General features: G+C 38.4%; 1 protein-coding gene across 1 annotated transcript in view; it reads left to right on the top strand.

Annotated features, from left to right (window-relative positions):
• The first annotated feature begins 10,702 nt into the window (after positions 1–10,702).
• Positions 10,703–18,141, top strand: part of MBNL3 (muscleblind like splicing regulator 3) — a 74,168-nt gene continuing 66,729 nt past the window's right edge. The window contains exon 1 of the mRNA XM_040265270.1: positions 10,703–11,474. Coding sequence (XP_040121204.1) covers positions 11,298–11,474 — 177 coding nt within the window. The 5' untranslated portion in view covers positions 10,703–11,297. The remainder of the gene's footprint in view (positions 11,475–18,141) is intronic.

The raw sequence follows: 18,141 nt of genomic DNA, 5'->3' as shown, positions 1-18,141 counted from the left end.
CCTATTTCTATAGTAAGCACACACTCCTGGAGCCATTTTTAAGAATCTTCAGAAACTACCTACACATAATTTCTCTACCCACAGTATGAACCTGCTATCCTAGCTAGCCCACGTCTGCTCACCATCCTACATCCTCATCTGTGCTGTTCTTCTTTCCAGGAAGTCTCTCTGACCCTCTACCCTCACCTAGGTTCTGCCCTCACCTAGGTCCTTCTCATTCTTTAAGGTCCAGCTCCACTTTCTCTTTTTAGAAAACTCCCTTGACAACTTCAGGCCTGAGTGATATCCTCTTCTCAGAATTCTCATCCCATTTGTTGTTAATGTCATTGAATTTTGCCGTTAATTGTCTACATTACTGCTGCTGCTGCTGTTTAGTCGCTAAGTTGTGTCCGACTCTTTGTGACTCCAAGAACCATATAGCCCACCAGGCTCCTTTGTCCATGGGATTTCCCAGGCAAGAATACTGTAGTGGTTTGCCATTCCCTTCTCCAGGGGATCATTCCCACCCAGAGACTGACCCAGTGTTTCCTGTGTCTCCTGCTTGGCAGGTGGATTCTCTACCACTGAGCCACCTGGAAAGCCCCAGTTGTCTACATTGTTTGCTTTTATTTCATATCATGTTGTTCGTATCTCCCAAACTCAATAGAGGTTTGTTGAGTACAGGCAGTGTTTTAAACTCATCTGGTTCCCCCGATGTGTGTGACTTAAGTCTGTGCCTATAGTTGGTGGACATAATGAATGTATGTTGATTAACCGATATTTTCCCACATGAATTACTTTTTAAATTTATTTATGGAGATATAGTTGATTTATGATATTATTAATCTAAAAGTTTCAGGTATACAACATAGTGATTCACAATTTTTGAAAGATTATACTGTGTTTATAGCTATTATATAAATATTGCCTATATTCCCTGTGCTCTACAATATATTCTTGTAGCTCATTTTATGCATAATAGTTTGTAGCTCTTAACCCACTACCCCTAAATTGCCCCCTCCCCTTCCCTCTCCCTGGGCTTCCCTGGTGGCTCAGAGGTTAAAGTGTCTGCCTGCAATGCGGGAGACCTGGGTTCGATCCCTGGGTCGGGAAATTCCCCTGGAGAAGAGAATGGCAACCTACTCCGATATTCTTGCCTAGAGAATCCCATGGACAGAGGAGACTGGTGGGCTACAGTTCACGGGGTCACAGAGTCGGACACAACTGAGCAACTCCACTCACTCACTTCCCTCTCCCCAGTGGCAAACACTCGTTTGTGTTATATGAGTCTGCTTTTTTGATACATACACTGATTTGATGTTTTTATTCCATATACAAGTGATAACATACAGTATTTCTCTAACTCATTTCACTAAGCTTAATTAATACCCTCTAAGTCCATCCATGTTGGACTAACATTTCATTCCTTTTTCTGGCCGAGTTGTATTCCATTGTATATGTGTTCCACATTTTCTTTATCCGTTCATCGATGGACACTTAGGTTGTTTCCATAACTTGACTGTTGTAAATAATGCTCCTTTGAGCATTGGCAGTGCATGTACATTTTCAAACTAGTGTTTTCAGTTTCTTGGGATATATACCCAGGATTTTCTGGATCATATGGCAGTTCTATTTTTAGTTTGAGGAACCTCCATACTGTTCTCCACAGTGGCTGCACCATTTTACATCTCCACTGACAATGTACAAGGGTTCCCTTTTTTCCACATTTTCACCAACATTTATTATTCCACATGAACATTTTTAAAGACCTCATTTGTTTGAACTTTAGGAAATCGTAATAGGTATTTTTTAAATAGATAAAATGAATGATGGCACGATTTTTTATTTTTGCCACCCTCCCATCTCCATTCATGGCCAACCAATTGAATGTACAATTCTCAGGACCAGGATTTAATCTTGTTCACCTTTGCATCCCCAGCACCTGGATCACTGCCTAGGTCAATTAGATGCCCAATAAATATTTGTTGAATGAATCTTCAGCAAAATCACCCTGCACATATTAAATGCACTCAGTCTTGTGACATTTTGTATTTCTTTCATCTCAAATGCTTGATCATTATAGGGTTTAAATTTCCAAATATATTAAGTTTCTGTTGTCTTCCATTTTAAATTCAGTTTTTTTGTTATCTTTTAGTGGCTCTGGGATTTCTGTCCCTCAGACATAAGCAATTAACCAGTGCTTTTAAATAACAACTGTGTTTAGAATCCAGTTTTAGGTTGTTTTTATGTTAAACTGGATTAGTTTTAAATATTTACATGGCATTTATTAGCAAATTCTCATAATTTAATATATTATTTTTAAAGAGATATATCTTTTTAAAAAAGAAAAAGAAAGATGAACTCCTCTGACCAATAAAACCAATCACATATGTTGCCAGAGGTATGTTTGAAAGAGACACTGTAGCACCTGTTTTTTTTCCCCTTTTATGACCAGTGTATGAACTGAGGTGGGTCTTTTAATTGCTTTATGAAATAGAATAATTTGACTTACCTGATTTTTTAAAAAGATAAAGTTATTATCCTGGGAATATTGTGAAAAAAATTCAGTGAGGGTTTTTTTTTAAAATAAAAGCTTAATGAAAAAGTTCTGCACATAGGTGAAATATCCTTATTTTCAGAGACTTATTTTTTTGTTCTGATAGAAAACTCAGTTTTCCATCACATGCTTGTGAAATCATGGTTTCCATCTGTAGATCTGAGGACCTCTCATATGCTTAAAGAACACAGGTTGGTGGACCACTAAGCAAAACATGTGAGGGAAATAGAACTTGAAGCAAATTCGAAAACTTGAAAGCTTTTAAACTTTGTCAGCCTGCCAATTCAAGCAGTGTGTGGCAGGCATGGCATATATTCATACAGCCAAAATAAATGGCCACAAGGAATTCCTAGGTAATACAGATGTAAGGAAAGCTTAAAATGGAAAGAAAGAAAACATTGTTTTCATTGTTTATTCAGGAGGTTGATAAATGCATTTAAAGAAATGCCTCTTGAGATATTGCTTTAGCTGCCAGAGAACATCTTTGTGATCTTCTGGACCAGGCATTGGCAATGTTTCTGTGTTATGTGCTGACTTGTGAAGGGAAGGCAAAAGAAAGGAGGAGATGAGGAAAACGTAGCAAAAAGTGAGGGCAAAAGTAGCTGCTGTCAGTGACCTTGCAAGCCACTCTGGAACAAGGTGCTATTTCCATTGTATCAGTTGAAAATATTTATTTATTTTGTTTTACCATCAAGAAAAATTCCATGAGAAAATATGTGAACCTTTAAATATATGTAATATATATATATTTTTTTTCACATTCTTTTCCACCATAGCTTATTATAAGATATTGAATATGATTCCCTATGCTATACAGTAGGACCTTGTTGTTTATCTGTTTATGTATAGTAGTTTGTATCTGCTAATCCTAAACTTCTAATTTATATCTTCCCATCCCTTTCCCCTTTGGTAACCATAAGTTAGTTTTCTATGTCTGTGAGTCTGTTTCTGTTTTATAAATAAGTTCATTTATATCGTATATTAAATTACATATATAAGTGATATATGATATTTGTCTTTCTCTGTCTGACTTTTTTCACTTAAAATGCTACTCTTTAGGTCCATCCATGTTGCTGAAAATGGCAATATTTCATTTTTATGGCTCAGTAGTATGCCATTATGTGTGTGTATATATGTATATACAATGCAGGAGAGCTGGGTTTGATCCCTGGGTTGGGAAGATCCCCTGGAGGAGAATATGGCAACCCACTCTAGTGTTCTTGCCTGGAGAATCTCCTTGGACAGAGCAGCCTGGCAGCCTACAGCCCATGGGGTTGCAAAGAGTCTGACATGGCTAAGTGACTAAGCACACACATACATACACATATATACATACCACATGTTCTTTATCCAGTCACCTGTTGATGGGCACTTGGACTTTTTCTTTATCTTGGCTATTGTAAATAGTGGTGCAGTGAAACTGTCTTTTCCATCGTATCTTCTTGCCTCCTTTGTTGAAAATTAATTGACTATAGGTGTGTCAGTTTATTTTCTTGCTCTCTATTCTGTTCCATTGGTACATGCGTTTGTTTCTGTGTCAGTACCATACTGTTTTGATTACTGTAGCTTTATAGTATAACCTAAAGTCAGGGAGCATGATACCTCCAGCTTTTTTCTTTTTCTTCAAGATTACCTTGGAAATTTGGGGTCTTTTATGGCTCTATATTAATTTTAGGATTATTTGTTCCAATTCTGTAAAAAAAAAAAATCTCCTTTAAAAATCACATGAAAAAATACTTAGGAATAAACCTGACCAAGGAAGTAAAAGACTTTATTCTGAAAACTATAAAACGTTGATAAAGGGAATTGAAGATGATTTAAAGACATAGAAAGATATCCCATGCTCTTGTATTGGAAAAATTGGCCATGCTACCCAAAGAAATCTACAGATTTAATGCAGTCCCTATCAAAATAATCATGACATTTTAAAAAAATCCAAGATAAGATATTGTTGCTATCAAAAGAGCAGTAATAGACCATTTCTTATGGAAACTGAGTGCTGTATATATCAAGAATTTCAAATATTAATACTTCAACTTGAAAGCTAGAATTATGAGAAAATACTCGATTTTATGTGTCTGATAGATATGAAACTGACAGAGGTGGCCAAAGCTCAGTCAGCCTAGAAGGTGCTCAACTGACAAAACTCCTTGCTTGAAAGGGTTAGTTACCATTTAATCTTTGACCTTTCATAGTAAGAATCCCAAGAAATGCTTAAATGCTCTAATTTGAAATGAGAAAAACTAAGTAAGACATGGTCTCTATTTTTATGGAATTTACAATCTAATGAGGGAGAAAAGTTAAGAGCCTATAATAAAAGTGTGATCCGTACCATAAGAGAGATACAATATTGTGACATGATTAAGAAAGTGGGCTCTGGTCTCAGACTGGTGGGTTTGAACCATGTTTTGATGGTAGCTACATGAAGTTGTGCAAGATTCAACCCTTCCCAACCTCTGTTTCTCCATCTATAAAATGGGAACAGTAGTACTCTCTTCAAGAAGAATCCTGAAGGCAGTAAAACTTGGTAATTTCTGGGATACTGCCTTTAGTGACTTGTTTCTATTCAATAATGTTTGAGTATGTGTTTAAGAATGTCGTTAAGTTACAGTGCTTGGTGTACCATTCATGGGTGAACTGGAGCCCCATGTTAGAATACCCAGAGTCTGCTTCCAGCCCTTCATAAACTCTCATAATCATTCTACTTCACTAGGCCTTTTGTTTCTTCTCTACTTAAATGATCCTAGGAAGTTCCATGACAGCAGGGACTTATCTGTCTTGTTCCACATCTAGAACAGTGCTTGGCATATGGTAGACATGGATAAATGTTGGTATAGCACAACTTTGAGATATTATGAAGATGGCACTACAATATGTGTGAACATAACTTTGAGAAGGAATCATAAGTACTACAGAGAAATGCTTGATTTTCCTTGTTAAAGATTCCTAAGAGAGATAAGAGATAGGAACTGCTACATTTCTCTACCAGGATCTAAGCATGAGATTTAGAGTCAGAGAATCTTGCCAGGAGCTATGCTTTTACCACTAAAGGCTTTGTAACTTCAGATAAATAATTTAACCTCCTTGAACATCATTTCTTTCACTGGTCTTTTTTGGGTCATCTCCTATGCTGTAGAGTATTTTTTAGGGCTCCAAAGATCAATGAGATAAAAACACTTGTGAGCTGCAAATACTATACAAGTACAAATGTACTAAGAAATGGTAACTGTTTAAGTTCTTCCTTAGAATCATGAAAAGCAAAATTGCATTCCTATTACTCAAGTCTAAAGTAGTAAAGATAAAGTTGTGTTGTCTCCCAAAGTTGATTTTTACAATGGACCCCCTCACTCCGGCTTTTATACACAGATGAGCAAAGCTGCATGAGGGAATGTCTCTGCACTGTCACACCAGCTGTTTTTAGTTGTTGCACCTAGCTGGTTCTGTGCCAGCTCCAAAAATAGTTTCAGTCTGAAGGAAGACACGCAGACAAGTTCTGGCTGGAAATGTTTTGAGGAACTGGCCAGGGGCCCATCTGAGGTTACAGGCCAATTTTAAAAATGAAGAAAATTCCTTCTCCCATTCCCTCTGTCGTATATAAAATGCATGGCCAGAGTTCAATTCCTGTTTGTATTTTTCCTTTGTCAAAGTTTAAAGTTCAAATTTATTATTTATTATTCTTTCTGTACTTGATAGACTGATAGAAAAAAATCTTCCTTCAGAACCTCACTCACTGTCTTATGCACGGAGAAAAAAAAATATTATATAGATATATATTCTTTTTTGTTATTTTTTCTTTCAAATGTATTTAGGCAACCTATATGATTTAGTTATAGGACTAAATTTGACTACTTCTTTAAATATAAACTTACAAACTCACAGGACCTACTCTTTTAGAAGTACTTTCTATAATACAAATGTGGAAATGAATTTACTGTTGAAGTTCAACTTAAGAATACTACTTAGAAGAATTTGTGCCTAAGAAGAATCTAAGAAAGAAAAGTTTAGGGTAGCCAATTCTATCACCTGTGAGACTTAATAAATAGCTTTTTCAATATATAATTCACATACTGTCCAGTTCACTCATTTAAAGTATACAGTTTAGTGAATGGGCTTTTAGTTTATTTGAAAATTGTACAGCCATCACCACTATCTAATTCCAGAATATTTTCATCGCCCTCAAAGGAGACCCTATACACATTCAGTAGTCACTCCACTTTCTTCTCTTCTCCAGGCTCTTAAAACCATTAACTTGCTTTCTGACTCAGGATTTAATATAAATGGAACCATACAGCATGTGGCCATCATGATTGGCTTCTTCCACTTAGCATCATTTTTTCAAGGTTCATTCATGTTGTGGCATGTGTCAATACTTTATTCCTTTTTAGGATAGAATAATATTTCATTGTGTGGATATATCACATTTTGTATGTCCACCCATCTGCTGATGGATGGATCAACCTCTTGGCTACTGTGAATAGTGGTGCTATGAACATGAGTGTACAAATATGTCTTCAAGACCCTGCTTTCAGTTCTTCTGTGTCTATACCTAGGCATAGAAGTGCTCGGTCATATGGTAACTGTTTAACATTTTGAGGAACCATCAGACTGCTTGCCATAGCAGCTGCACTATTTTACATTCCTACCACCAATGTTCAACAGCCCCAGTTTCTCCAGTTTTTCTCTCTTTTTTATTGAAGCCATCCTAAGGCTGTATATTGTCACCCTGCTTATTTAACTTCTATGCAGAGTACATCATGAGAAACGCTGGACTGGAAGAAACACAAGCTGGAATCAAGTTGCCAGGAGAAATATCAATAACCTCGGATATGCAGATGATACTACCCTTATGGAAGAAAGTGAAGAGGAACTAAAAAGCCTCTTGATGAAAGTGAAAGAGGAGAGTGAAAAAGTTGGCTTAAAGCTCAACATTCAGAAAATGAAGATCATGGCATCCGGTCCCATCACTTCATGGGAAATAGATGGGGAAACAATGGAAACAGTGTCAGACTTTATTTTTGGGGCCCCAAAATCACTGCAGATGGTGACTGCAGCCATGAAATTAAAAGACGCTTACTCCTTGAAAGAAAAGTTATGACCAACTTAGATAGCATAATCAAAAGCAGAGACATTACTTTGCCAACAAAGGTCCATCTAGTCAAGGCTATGGTTTTTCCTGTGGTCATGTATGGATGTGAGAGTTGGACTGTGAAGAAGGCTGAGCGCCGAAGAATTGATGCTTTTGAACTGTGGTGTTGGACAAGACTCTTGAGAGTCCCTTGGACTGCAAGGAGATCCAACCAGTCCATTCTGAAGGAGATCAGCCCTGGGATTTCTTTGGAAGGACTGATGCTGAAGCTGAAACTCCAGTACTTTGGCCACCTGATGCGAAGAGTTGACTCATTGGAAAAGACTCTGATGCTGGGAGGGATTGCGGGCAGGAGGAGAAGGGGATGACCAAGGATGAGATGGATGGATGGCATCATTGACTCAATGGACATGAGTCTGAATGAACTCCGGGAGTTGGTGATGGACAGGGAGGCCTGGCGTGCTGCAATTCATGGGGTCACAAAGAGTCGGACACTACTGAGTGACTGAACTGAACTGAACTGAATGGATATGAAGTGGTATCACTTTGTGGTTTTCATTCGTATTTCCCAATCTGGCTGTTTAAATTAAAGAATATACTTTAAATTAAAGAATATACTTTAAATGTTTTTCTAGAGGTCATTCACCTGACAACCTTAACGGGCCAGAACATATTGCAAAAGGGTTTCCAAATCTGTAAGAGTAGTCACACACCACATACCCTCTGCATGAAAGCCTGGTACTTTGTCCACAGATTTCTCATATAGTGAATAACTAACTCTTATTTAACATTCATGATTATGTAGTCCAGAAAGGAGCTGGACAGTCTACCATGGCAGATACTGTGGCAAGAAGGGAAGTTACAGTAGAAGTGACAATTAACACTCTGCTACTGAAAGAGAACTATAATACTGAACTCCAGGGTCGTGCCACCATTCCCAATGTGCACAAAATGTCTCAGTCCACTCCAGAAGAACCTGATTTCCTTGCACTTCCTCGACATGCATGCCGAGGATCGACTCACACCACCGTGGCACGTGTGACAGCCCTGTCGGAAAGCCTCGTGGGAAAGCCTCCAAAGAATGCCACAGATCCCTGTATCAAGGCGCCGGGAAGCCTGCCACGGCTGCTCCAGCTCGTGAGGAAAGCGGACGTGCATGTCCCCACTCGAGACGAGGACTCACTCCCCTTTGGAGCCTCCAGAAGGACCCCAAGATCCATGTCAGCACTGGAGAGGAATCCTAACCAGAGGTCCAATTATGCTCAGTACTTTTTAAGAAGGCAAAGCTACATATAATATGTTTTGGAAATATTTCCAGAAGAATGACAGAGAAACACCTTTTGCTGTTAAATGGATAAGCTTGGATTTTCCGTATATTTAATTTCCTAATGGTATCTGAAAAATCAGGTAAATGTAAAGATAAACCAAAAATTCAGATTCTGTAAAATTACTGAAGAAACTGTTTCAAAAAGTAAACGAGTCCAAAAGACTGTTCTATACATCTGTGTCTCTTTTGCTGTTTCGCATACAGGATTATCACATTGAAACATGTATAATATCATATATGAAACGAATCGCCAGTCCAGGTTCGACGCATGATAGTGGATGCTTGGGGCTGGTGCACTGGGATGACCCAGAGGGATGGTAAGGGGAGGGAGGAGGGAGGGGACTTCAGGATGGGAAACACGTGTATACCTGTGGCGAATTCATGTTGATGTTTGGCAAAACCGATACAATATTGTAAAGTAATTAACCTCCAATTAAAATAAATAAATTTATATTTTAAAAAAAGTAAATGAAATGTTTTCAAGAACTTTCATACTGCTTTTTTGATGGGTTAACAATTAGTTGATTTGTCTGATACTCAGAGCTTACTTTGGCTTTAGAAGATCCCAGTTAATTTTGGTACGTGTTCATGGCAGAATGCTGGTAAATTAACAGTTATCTTCTCAGCTGAGTTCCTGGAAATCGTTGCTGGTTGACAGTGGGTTGAAGTGCAAACCCTAAAACTGCACAGTATTTAATGTATGACCAGTGTATAGAACAGTGCATTCTGTCTCACTTATTTGTCCACGCTGAAACTTCCTTCTGAGTTTCTCAATATCCCTTCATAAAGACTGAGAACTAATAGAGCATACACAGGAAAAAATAAATCCAGCATCATTTCAAGGGTTTCTTTCTTGAAGCACATTTTACATTTCACAGTCTTTCCCCTACCTCATTTGCAGTGGGCCTCCAGCTAGTTACGTCATGACTGTTTTATGTGATCATCAACAATTACATTTCAAGTACACAGTGTCCTCTTTCTGATTTCTGGATTCTGAGGGTAGAACAAGCCTTCAACCAGACCATAGTAAAGCCAGTTTAATGGTAGGCCTTTGGTAGCCTCTAAAAGCTGGAGACACACAGGTGTCTAAAGGTGCATAAAGGGATGTCATGTCAGGGTCTGACATTTTCTGCGCAGTGGAACCCCAGATGAATTTCTGCCCCCAAACAGATCAAAATGTAACAGTCTTTTTCTTTTTAATTGGGCTGTTGCCAAGTCTTATATTTCAACAGTAAGTCAAAGAGGTGGCTTTCTTTTGCTATGTAGAATTCTACACTGGGAAATGGCCTTACTGACAACCGCTGACCGTGCTGTGCTGCACCGTCAGTATGCAGATGAATGCGTGTGTGCTTAGTTGTGCAGTCATGTCTGACTCTTTGCGACCCTATGGACTATAGCCCACCAGGTTCCTCTGTCCATGGGATTCTCCAGACAGTAATACTGGAGTGGGTTACCATTTCCTCCTCCAGGGGATCTTCCTGACCCAGGGATTGAACCTGCGTCTCCTGTGGCTCCTGCATTGCAGGCAGTTTCTTTACTGCTGAGTGACTGGGGAAGCCCCAGTATCTAGATGCTTCCTGTTTTAAAGAGGTTATGTTACTGCTTTTCCAAATCTAGACTTTAAAACAAAAGCATTGTGTTATATTAGCTAATTTTAATTTATTTTATTTTTGCAGGTTTCTGGAAAGTGCCTTTTCTGAAAACGCTGCAGCTTGGATTCCACCTCAGAGCTGTCTCTTTCTAAACCCCTCTCCCTACCATCAGCACTGCCACCTCTCCCCACCCTGCACCCTGCCAAATTTTCTCAATTTTCATAGTCATTTTCTCTCCTCCTGATTTTGCAACCAAAAAAATCTTGCAGTTGTAATATCCTACCAATCTTAATCTTTAAATCCAAGATATAGGGAGAAAACCTTTTCTCCCCTTGATCTGAGACCATTCCACAAATTGACAGGCAGCCAGCAGCATATGCTCTTTTGTAAGAATAATTGAAAACATCAACTGGAGAGCACAGAATCCTTTTGAAATTCTGCCAGTTATTTGAAGTAACTTTGGCAGAGGAAAAACAAAACACTCAATATCTTAACGTTGACAGTTGCCTTCTTAGGAGTTGGTCTCTAATTTGATTTTTAGTTATTCTGATACAATTTTTATTTTACGGTGGGCTTTTTGTTTGACCACTCAGACCGAATTTGACTTAAATTCAACCCTAAGTGCTAATAAAGAAGCATTTCACCAAAGCAGCCTGTTAGCTCTTCACATTTAGCTTGAATTTATTTTTAACCTTTCAACAACAGCACTAATAGTGCTCTAGAGAGGGTGTACTTGATTTTAAGTTTGCTTTCAATATGACGGCTGTCAGTATTGCCCTGGTTCGTGATGCCAAGTGGCTGACTTTGGAAGTGTGTAGAGAATTTCAGAGAGGAACCTGCTCTCGAGCTGATGCAGATTGCAAGTTTGCCCATCCGCCAAGAATTTGCCATGTGGAAAATGGTCGCGTGGTGGCTTGTTTTGATTCTCTAAAGGTGAGTCTCATCTAAATGCACATCATTTAAAATCGACACTTGTTGATTTCTGGGCATTTTGAAATATGTTGTACTTTGAAATTAGTCAAGTTAATAATAGTATGAAAGTGATAAGTTTGTTTTTTAAGGCAGGATGGAGACTCTGTATTTGTAGAACTAGGCCAGACTAAAGCACACCCATCAAACTCACTGACCAAGATAGGCAGAGAAAAAAGTTCAAGAATTTTTGTAGGAGAAACTGTAGCCTTGCTTTACTTTACTTCTCTATTTATTATTTAGATTTTTAATGCAGTGATTATAATCCTCAGATTAACTTAAAGAAGTCCTTACTGAAATAGCTTATTATCTATGTTACCAAAAGATACTTGGCAGGGACCAATCAGAGGGTAAATAAAGTCAGATGGAGAGAGTAAAATGTGAAAATCTCATCATCCAGGAGGAAAATGATGGCATTTTGAATTTTCTTAGTCAAAGTCTATTTTGAACCTTTAACTTGAACTTACTGCTACAATACTAGGTTCATATCATGTTCTTCCTAAACAGCTGATTGACCAATTTCAGATTTGTGAGCACATTTTATAAGGAAAGTTTTATTGCCAAGGTTATCAAACCTGAATATTATATAGTAGAGTACAAACAAAATATAAGGGAGGATGAGATATTACATAGAATAGAACATATATGATTACAGAACAAAAAATATACCGATTTCCATGTTTTATTCATGGTTATCCTTAAATTAAGGGTCAGTCAGTCAGTCAGTTCAGTCGCTCAGTCGTGTCTGACTCTTTGCGACCCCATGAATCACAGCACGCCAGGCCTCCCTGTTCATCACCATCTCCTGGAGTTCACTCAGACTCACGTCCATCGAGTCAGTGATGCCATCCAGCCATTTCATCCTCAGTCATCCCCTTCTCCTCCTGCCCCCAATCCCTCCCAGCATCAGAGTCTTTTCCAGTGAGTCAACTCTTCACATGAGGTGGCCAAAGTACTGGAGCTTCAGCTTTAGCATCATTCCCTCCAAAGAAATCCCAGGGTTGATCTCCTTCAGAATGGACTGGTTGGATCTCCTTGCAGTCCAAGGGACTCTCAAGAGTCTTGTCCAACACCACAGTTCAAAAGCATCAATTCTTCGGCGCTCAGCCTTCTTCACAGTCCAACTCTCACATCCATACATGACCACAGGAAAAACCATAGCCTTGACTAGATGGACCTTAGTCGGCAAAGTAATGTCTCTGCTTTTGAATATACTATCTAGGTTGGTCATAACTTTTCTTCCAAGGAGGAAGTGTCTTTTAATTTCATGGCTGCAGTCACCATCTGCAGTGATTTTGGAGCCCCAAAAAATAAAGTCTGACACTGTTTCCACTGTTTCCCCATCTATTTCCCATGAAGTGATGGGACCAGATGCCATGATCTTCGTTTTCTGAATGTTGAGCTTTAAGCCAACTTTTTCACTCTCCTCTTTCACTTTCATCAAGAGGCTTTTTAGTTCCTCTTCACTTTCTGCCATAACGGTGGTGTCACCTGCATATCTGAGGTTATTGATATTTCTCCGAGAAATCTTGATTCCAGCTTGTGTTTCTTCCAGTCCAGCGTTTCTCATGATGTACTCTGCATAGAAGTTAAATAAGCAGGGTGACAATATACAGCCTTGACGTACTCCTTTTCCTATTTGGAACCAGTCTGTTGTTCCATGTCCAGTTCTAACTGTTACTTCCTGACCTGCATACAGATTTCTCAAGAGGCAGGTCAGGTGGTCTGGTATTCCCATCTCTTTCAGAATTTTCCACAGTTTATTGGGATCCACACAGTCAAAGGCTTTGGCATAGTCAATAGAGAAGAAATAGATGTTTTTTCTGGAACTCTCTTTCTTTTTCCATGATCCAGTGGATGTTGGCAATTTGATCTCTGGTTCCTCTGCCTTTTCTAAAACCAGCTTGAACATCAGGGATTTCACTGTTCACGTATTGCTGAAGCCTGGCTTGGAGTATTTTGAGCATTAGTTTACTAGCGTGTGAGATGAGTGCAATTGTGTGGTAGTTTGAGCATTCTTTGGCATTGCCGTTCTCTGGGATTGGAATGAAAACTGACCTTTTCCAGTCCTGTGGCCACTGCTGAGTTTTTCAAATTTGCTGGCATATTGAGTGCAACACTTTCACAGCATCATCTTTCAGGATTTGAAATAGGTCCACTGGAATTCCATCACCTCCACTAGCTTTGTTCATAGTGATGCTTTCTAAGGCCCACTTGACTTCACTTTCCAAGATGTCTGGCTCTAGATTAGTGATCAAATCATTATGATTATCTGGGTCTTGAAGATCTTTTTTGTACAGTTCATCTGTGTATTCTTGCCACCTCTTCTTAATATCTTCTGCTTCTGTTAGGTCCATACCATTTCTGTCCTTTATCAAGCCCATCTTTGCATGTACAAAACGAATCGCCAGTCTATGTTCGATACAGGATACAGGATGCTTGGGGCTGGTGCATGGGGATGATCCAGAGAGAAGATATGGGGTGGGAGGTGGGAAAGGGGTTCAGGATTGGGAACTCATGTACACCTGTGGCGGATTCATGTCAATGTGCGGCAAAACCAATACAGTATTGTAGAGTAAAATAAAGTAAAAATAAAAATTTTAAAAAAACATAAAAATAAATAAAGCATAGGAGTTAAAAATGGTAGTAGATTCCTCGTTTAACTAATAAGATTTGCTATGATACATTTGAGGTTTTTTTTCCAAAATATGTTAAAATGAATTAATATTAATAAGAACCTTTTCAATTTCTTAATACTGTTTTACTTCATCAAGACCAATTTTATCTCATTAACATTTTTATTTATGGCTGCATTGGCTAATAGAGATGTATTCTTTTGTATGATCACTTATTCAGAAAACATTTTATCATGATATCCTATTTAAGTAGTTACTTTTGCTTATGTTTTGATTGCTAGTTTTTGTTTCAAACCATTCCAGTTCAAGAATGGGCACTAGTTATAAAGATAATGGCAACTCCTAACATTGAAAATATCTGAATTGCTCTTTTTTGTAGCAGATATTCTGACTAAAGGGCTTATTCTGCTTTCTTCATTTCATTTTCATTCAAGTTTCATCTATAATTATTTTACATATTATTTAAATCATTTATGTATTATTTAAATCAAGGTCTGGGCAGTGCCTTGAATAGAAAAGAGCACTGGACTAGTTCGGGGTTAGCGGGGAAGGACATGTCTTTTTGCCAGTCCATATAGAGGGTCCACCACTGCACTAGGCACTTGACGTATCTTGTTTCAGAAGTTCCAGCCCCACTACTGTTTCTGACAAAGCTTGAGTTGCTTCATTTCTAATGCATGGATAATTCTTCTCTCCCTAACTTCCATGATTATTGCTGAGATTCCAATAAGATGACATAAATGAAAAACCATGTATCACTATGAAAATGAATTAAGGATTTCCCTGGCGGTCCAGTGGTTAGGACCTGGTGCTTTCATGTCATGGCCCCAGATTCAGTCCCTGTTCAGGGAAGATCCCACTAGCCAAGTGGCATCCTTCCTCCTCCCCCCAAAAGTGAATTAAGTGAAAAGTTACCTTCTTACTATTAACTAAACTGTTGTTTTAGGAGTTCTTCAAAACAGTTATTTAGTTAAGGCTCTATTATTTAAAACTACACATTCATGTTTCAAAGGGCCATGCTCGTATCCTCAAGCAAAGCATCACTGTCTTTATGGCTTGCCCTTACAAATAGAGTTCCTTGCAGGCTTTGTAAATTCTATCTTTTCAGGCATCTGTCAGGAAGAGATATGTGATCTTACTAATCATTGATATAGTTCACATCGATTTTCCCATTTAAAGGCAAAAGAATGCCATAATGGAAACGTTTTGAAGAAAAGTAATACGGAGTATGATTGTTAACAAAATGCAATACTGCACTACCACTTTAAAGCTTGGAAAATGTTTAGCTCAAAAACTACATAGATACTGGCCAATGAATACTAATAAGCCACTTAATTATTTAAATACACTGTTTACTCACTGTATTCAGTGTTTTTAAAATAAGTTTTGATATGTTAAAATCTTGATGACCAGACACACAGGATAAAGACGATTTGCATAATCTGTACATTCTCAAATTTTAATGAAAATCTTAGAATTTCAAATATACAATGCCTTAAAGAAATTAACTTGCCATTTAGATAGCACATGCATTACAGTTCCATATCTGCACAAAAGCTTTGTAGTCCTGTTGTATTATTCCTTATCCGTGATATACACAAAAACCATCCCATGATATGCATGAAAACCGTTGACCTAAGTGGGTTGTACTACTACCCTATCTACAATATACAAATAACATACCTCGATGGTTACGGCAGCATTCACTACCCACTTTGAGTTTCTGTGATTGAAACACTTTTGAAATGTATCTGTGTACCGTTTATTCTTCCATGAGTGGTTAAATAACTGAAGCAATCACTTGATGAGTTTTGGGTGACTGCTTTTGGTTTTTGGTTTTTATAAGGATTCCATTAATACTAAGTACTCTACCAGATGATGATGGTTCTTTGCCTTCATAATAGGCATAGTAGTTAACAATATCCTATACTCATCTCATAATGAGGGAATATTAGCAAAATAAGGAGGTTAAGCTTGATGGCTAATTGTGCATTGTGCTGAAGTGCTGGGCCTATCACTCTATGAATGTTGAGTATTCACTGATGAAGCTTGCACCATCCTCAGTTAGAGATCTAGACATCACAGCCCATAGATTAATTTCCAGCTACGAAAGAGTCTCATTTCATGTTGATATGTAGCTGTTTTTCTTATAACTCAGTTGCCTAGTCCACTTGGCACAATTGATTTCAGAAAGTATTGCTTAACCCATTCTGTGCCAAATTCTTGATATTACAGTTCACATTTAATCCAGGTTAGAATTTTTAGTGACTGTCCCTTGACTTTAACAAAAGATCATCACTGAAAATACCAACCCCAAATCTGTGATTGTTTTCATAGCCAATATTATCTTTGTCCATACTTGCTACTGCTGCTGCTAAGTCGCTTCAGTCGTGTCCGACTCTGTGCGACCCCATAGATGGCAGCTCACCAGGCTCCCCTATCCCTGGGTTTCTCTAGGCAGGAATACCGGAGTCAGTTGCCATTTCCTTCTCCAATGCATGAAAGTGAAAAGTCAAAGTAAAGTCGCTCAGTCATGTCCGACTCTTCACGACCCCATGGACTGCAGCCTACCAGGCTCCTCCATCCATGGGATTTTCCTGGCAAGAGTACTGGAGTGGGGTGCCATTGCCTTCTCCATCCTCTATACTCGAAGCAGTGTGATATCTGCCACTTGTTATCCAGGAAGGATATAAATGCTGTCATTATCTAATTATGAAAGGTCAACATCCATCACATCTGCCCACCCCACTTACCACCTTGTGTAGTTTTTTAACAAAAATTTCCTGGCAGGGGCCTTAGCAGCCTGCATAGTCACAGGACAGCCATGTCAACCTATATACATTCCTAGAAGATGGGAACTGAGCAAGGAAAAACAGAAAACAGCACCACACTGTCTTCAAATATTGCATATGATCACAAGCATAATAATAATAGTTCGGCAAGTGAAACCAGTTGTATAGGTATATGGATATGAATATATCCTTGTAGGTCCTGAGTTAACTTTGTCCTGAGTTACCAGTATATTCTGTGCGACTATCAGTAGTCACAGCAGTTTCCATCAATTTAAAATTTGATTATTTTTGACTGAATATTTACCTCATCCCTGTTTGCTCAGGGAAAACTTAGCAGGAACAGAAGACTCCTAGCAACATAATCCCAAGGGTTTCTGGATTATGTAAGTTTTAGAACCATTTATGAGCCGGATCAGAGAGGTCTTCCTGCACCGGAAGGAATACATAGACACCACCTGTCATCCTGAGACTCAAGGAAAGTAACATTTTACTTAAGGATCTTCTTACATTACTGACATTAAAAAGGAAGTATCTTTGACCAGTAAGAGTCAATGCTATTTTGGACATTTCAAAAATCTCTTTTGAAAGAAAAATGGAATTAGAATCAGCATCTAAGTAAATACATATCGATGGCTCAGCCTCACTTTAAAGTTTTTATTTTGAAGTCATTTTAGGTTTACAGAAAAGTTTCAAAAATAGTATAAGGAGTTCCTGCAGACCCTTCACCCAGCTTCCTGTAATGTCAACAACTTACATACCATGCATAGCACAGTTATCAAAACCAGGAAATAACTCCAGTTCGATACTATTAAGTAAATTAGAGACGTTATTTGAATTTCACAAATTTCCCTCCTAATGACCTTTCTGGGCTCCAGAATTCAGTTCAGGACCCCACATTCTGTTTGGTGATCATGTCTCCTTAGTCTTCTCCAATTTGTGACAGTTCCTCAGTCTTTCTACATGACCTTGGCACTTTGGCTGAATACTGGTCACTCATCTCATAGAATGCCTCTCAATTTGGGTTTGTCGAATGGAATGTCATGATTTGATTGAGGTCGTGCATTTTTTGGCAAGAAAACCATAGAAATGATGTGCATATCATATTTGAGGGTACTTGATGTATCTCTTCTCTCATGGTAACCTTTATCACCTGCTAAAGATGGTGTTTGCTGGCTTTTCTGCTATAAAGTGATCAGTTCTCCT

The sequence above is a fragment of the Oryx dammah genome, unplaced genomic scaffold, assembly GCF_014754425.2.
Source record: "Oryx dammah isolate SB20612 unplaced genomic scaffold, SCBI_Odam_1.1 HiC_scaffold_23, whole genome shotgun sequence".
NCBI classification, from domain to species: Eukaryota; Metazoa; Chordata; class Mammalia; order Artiodactyla; family Bovidae; genus Oryx; species Oryx dammah.
This window is presented reverse-complemented; position numbering and strand designations above follow the sequence as displayed.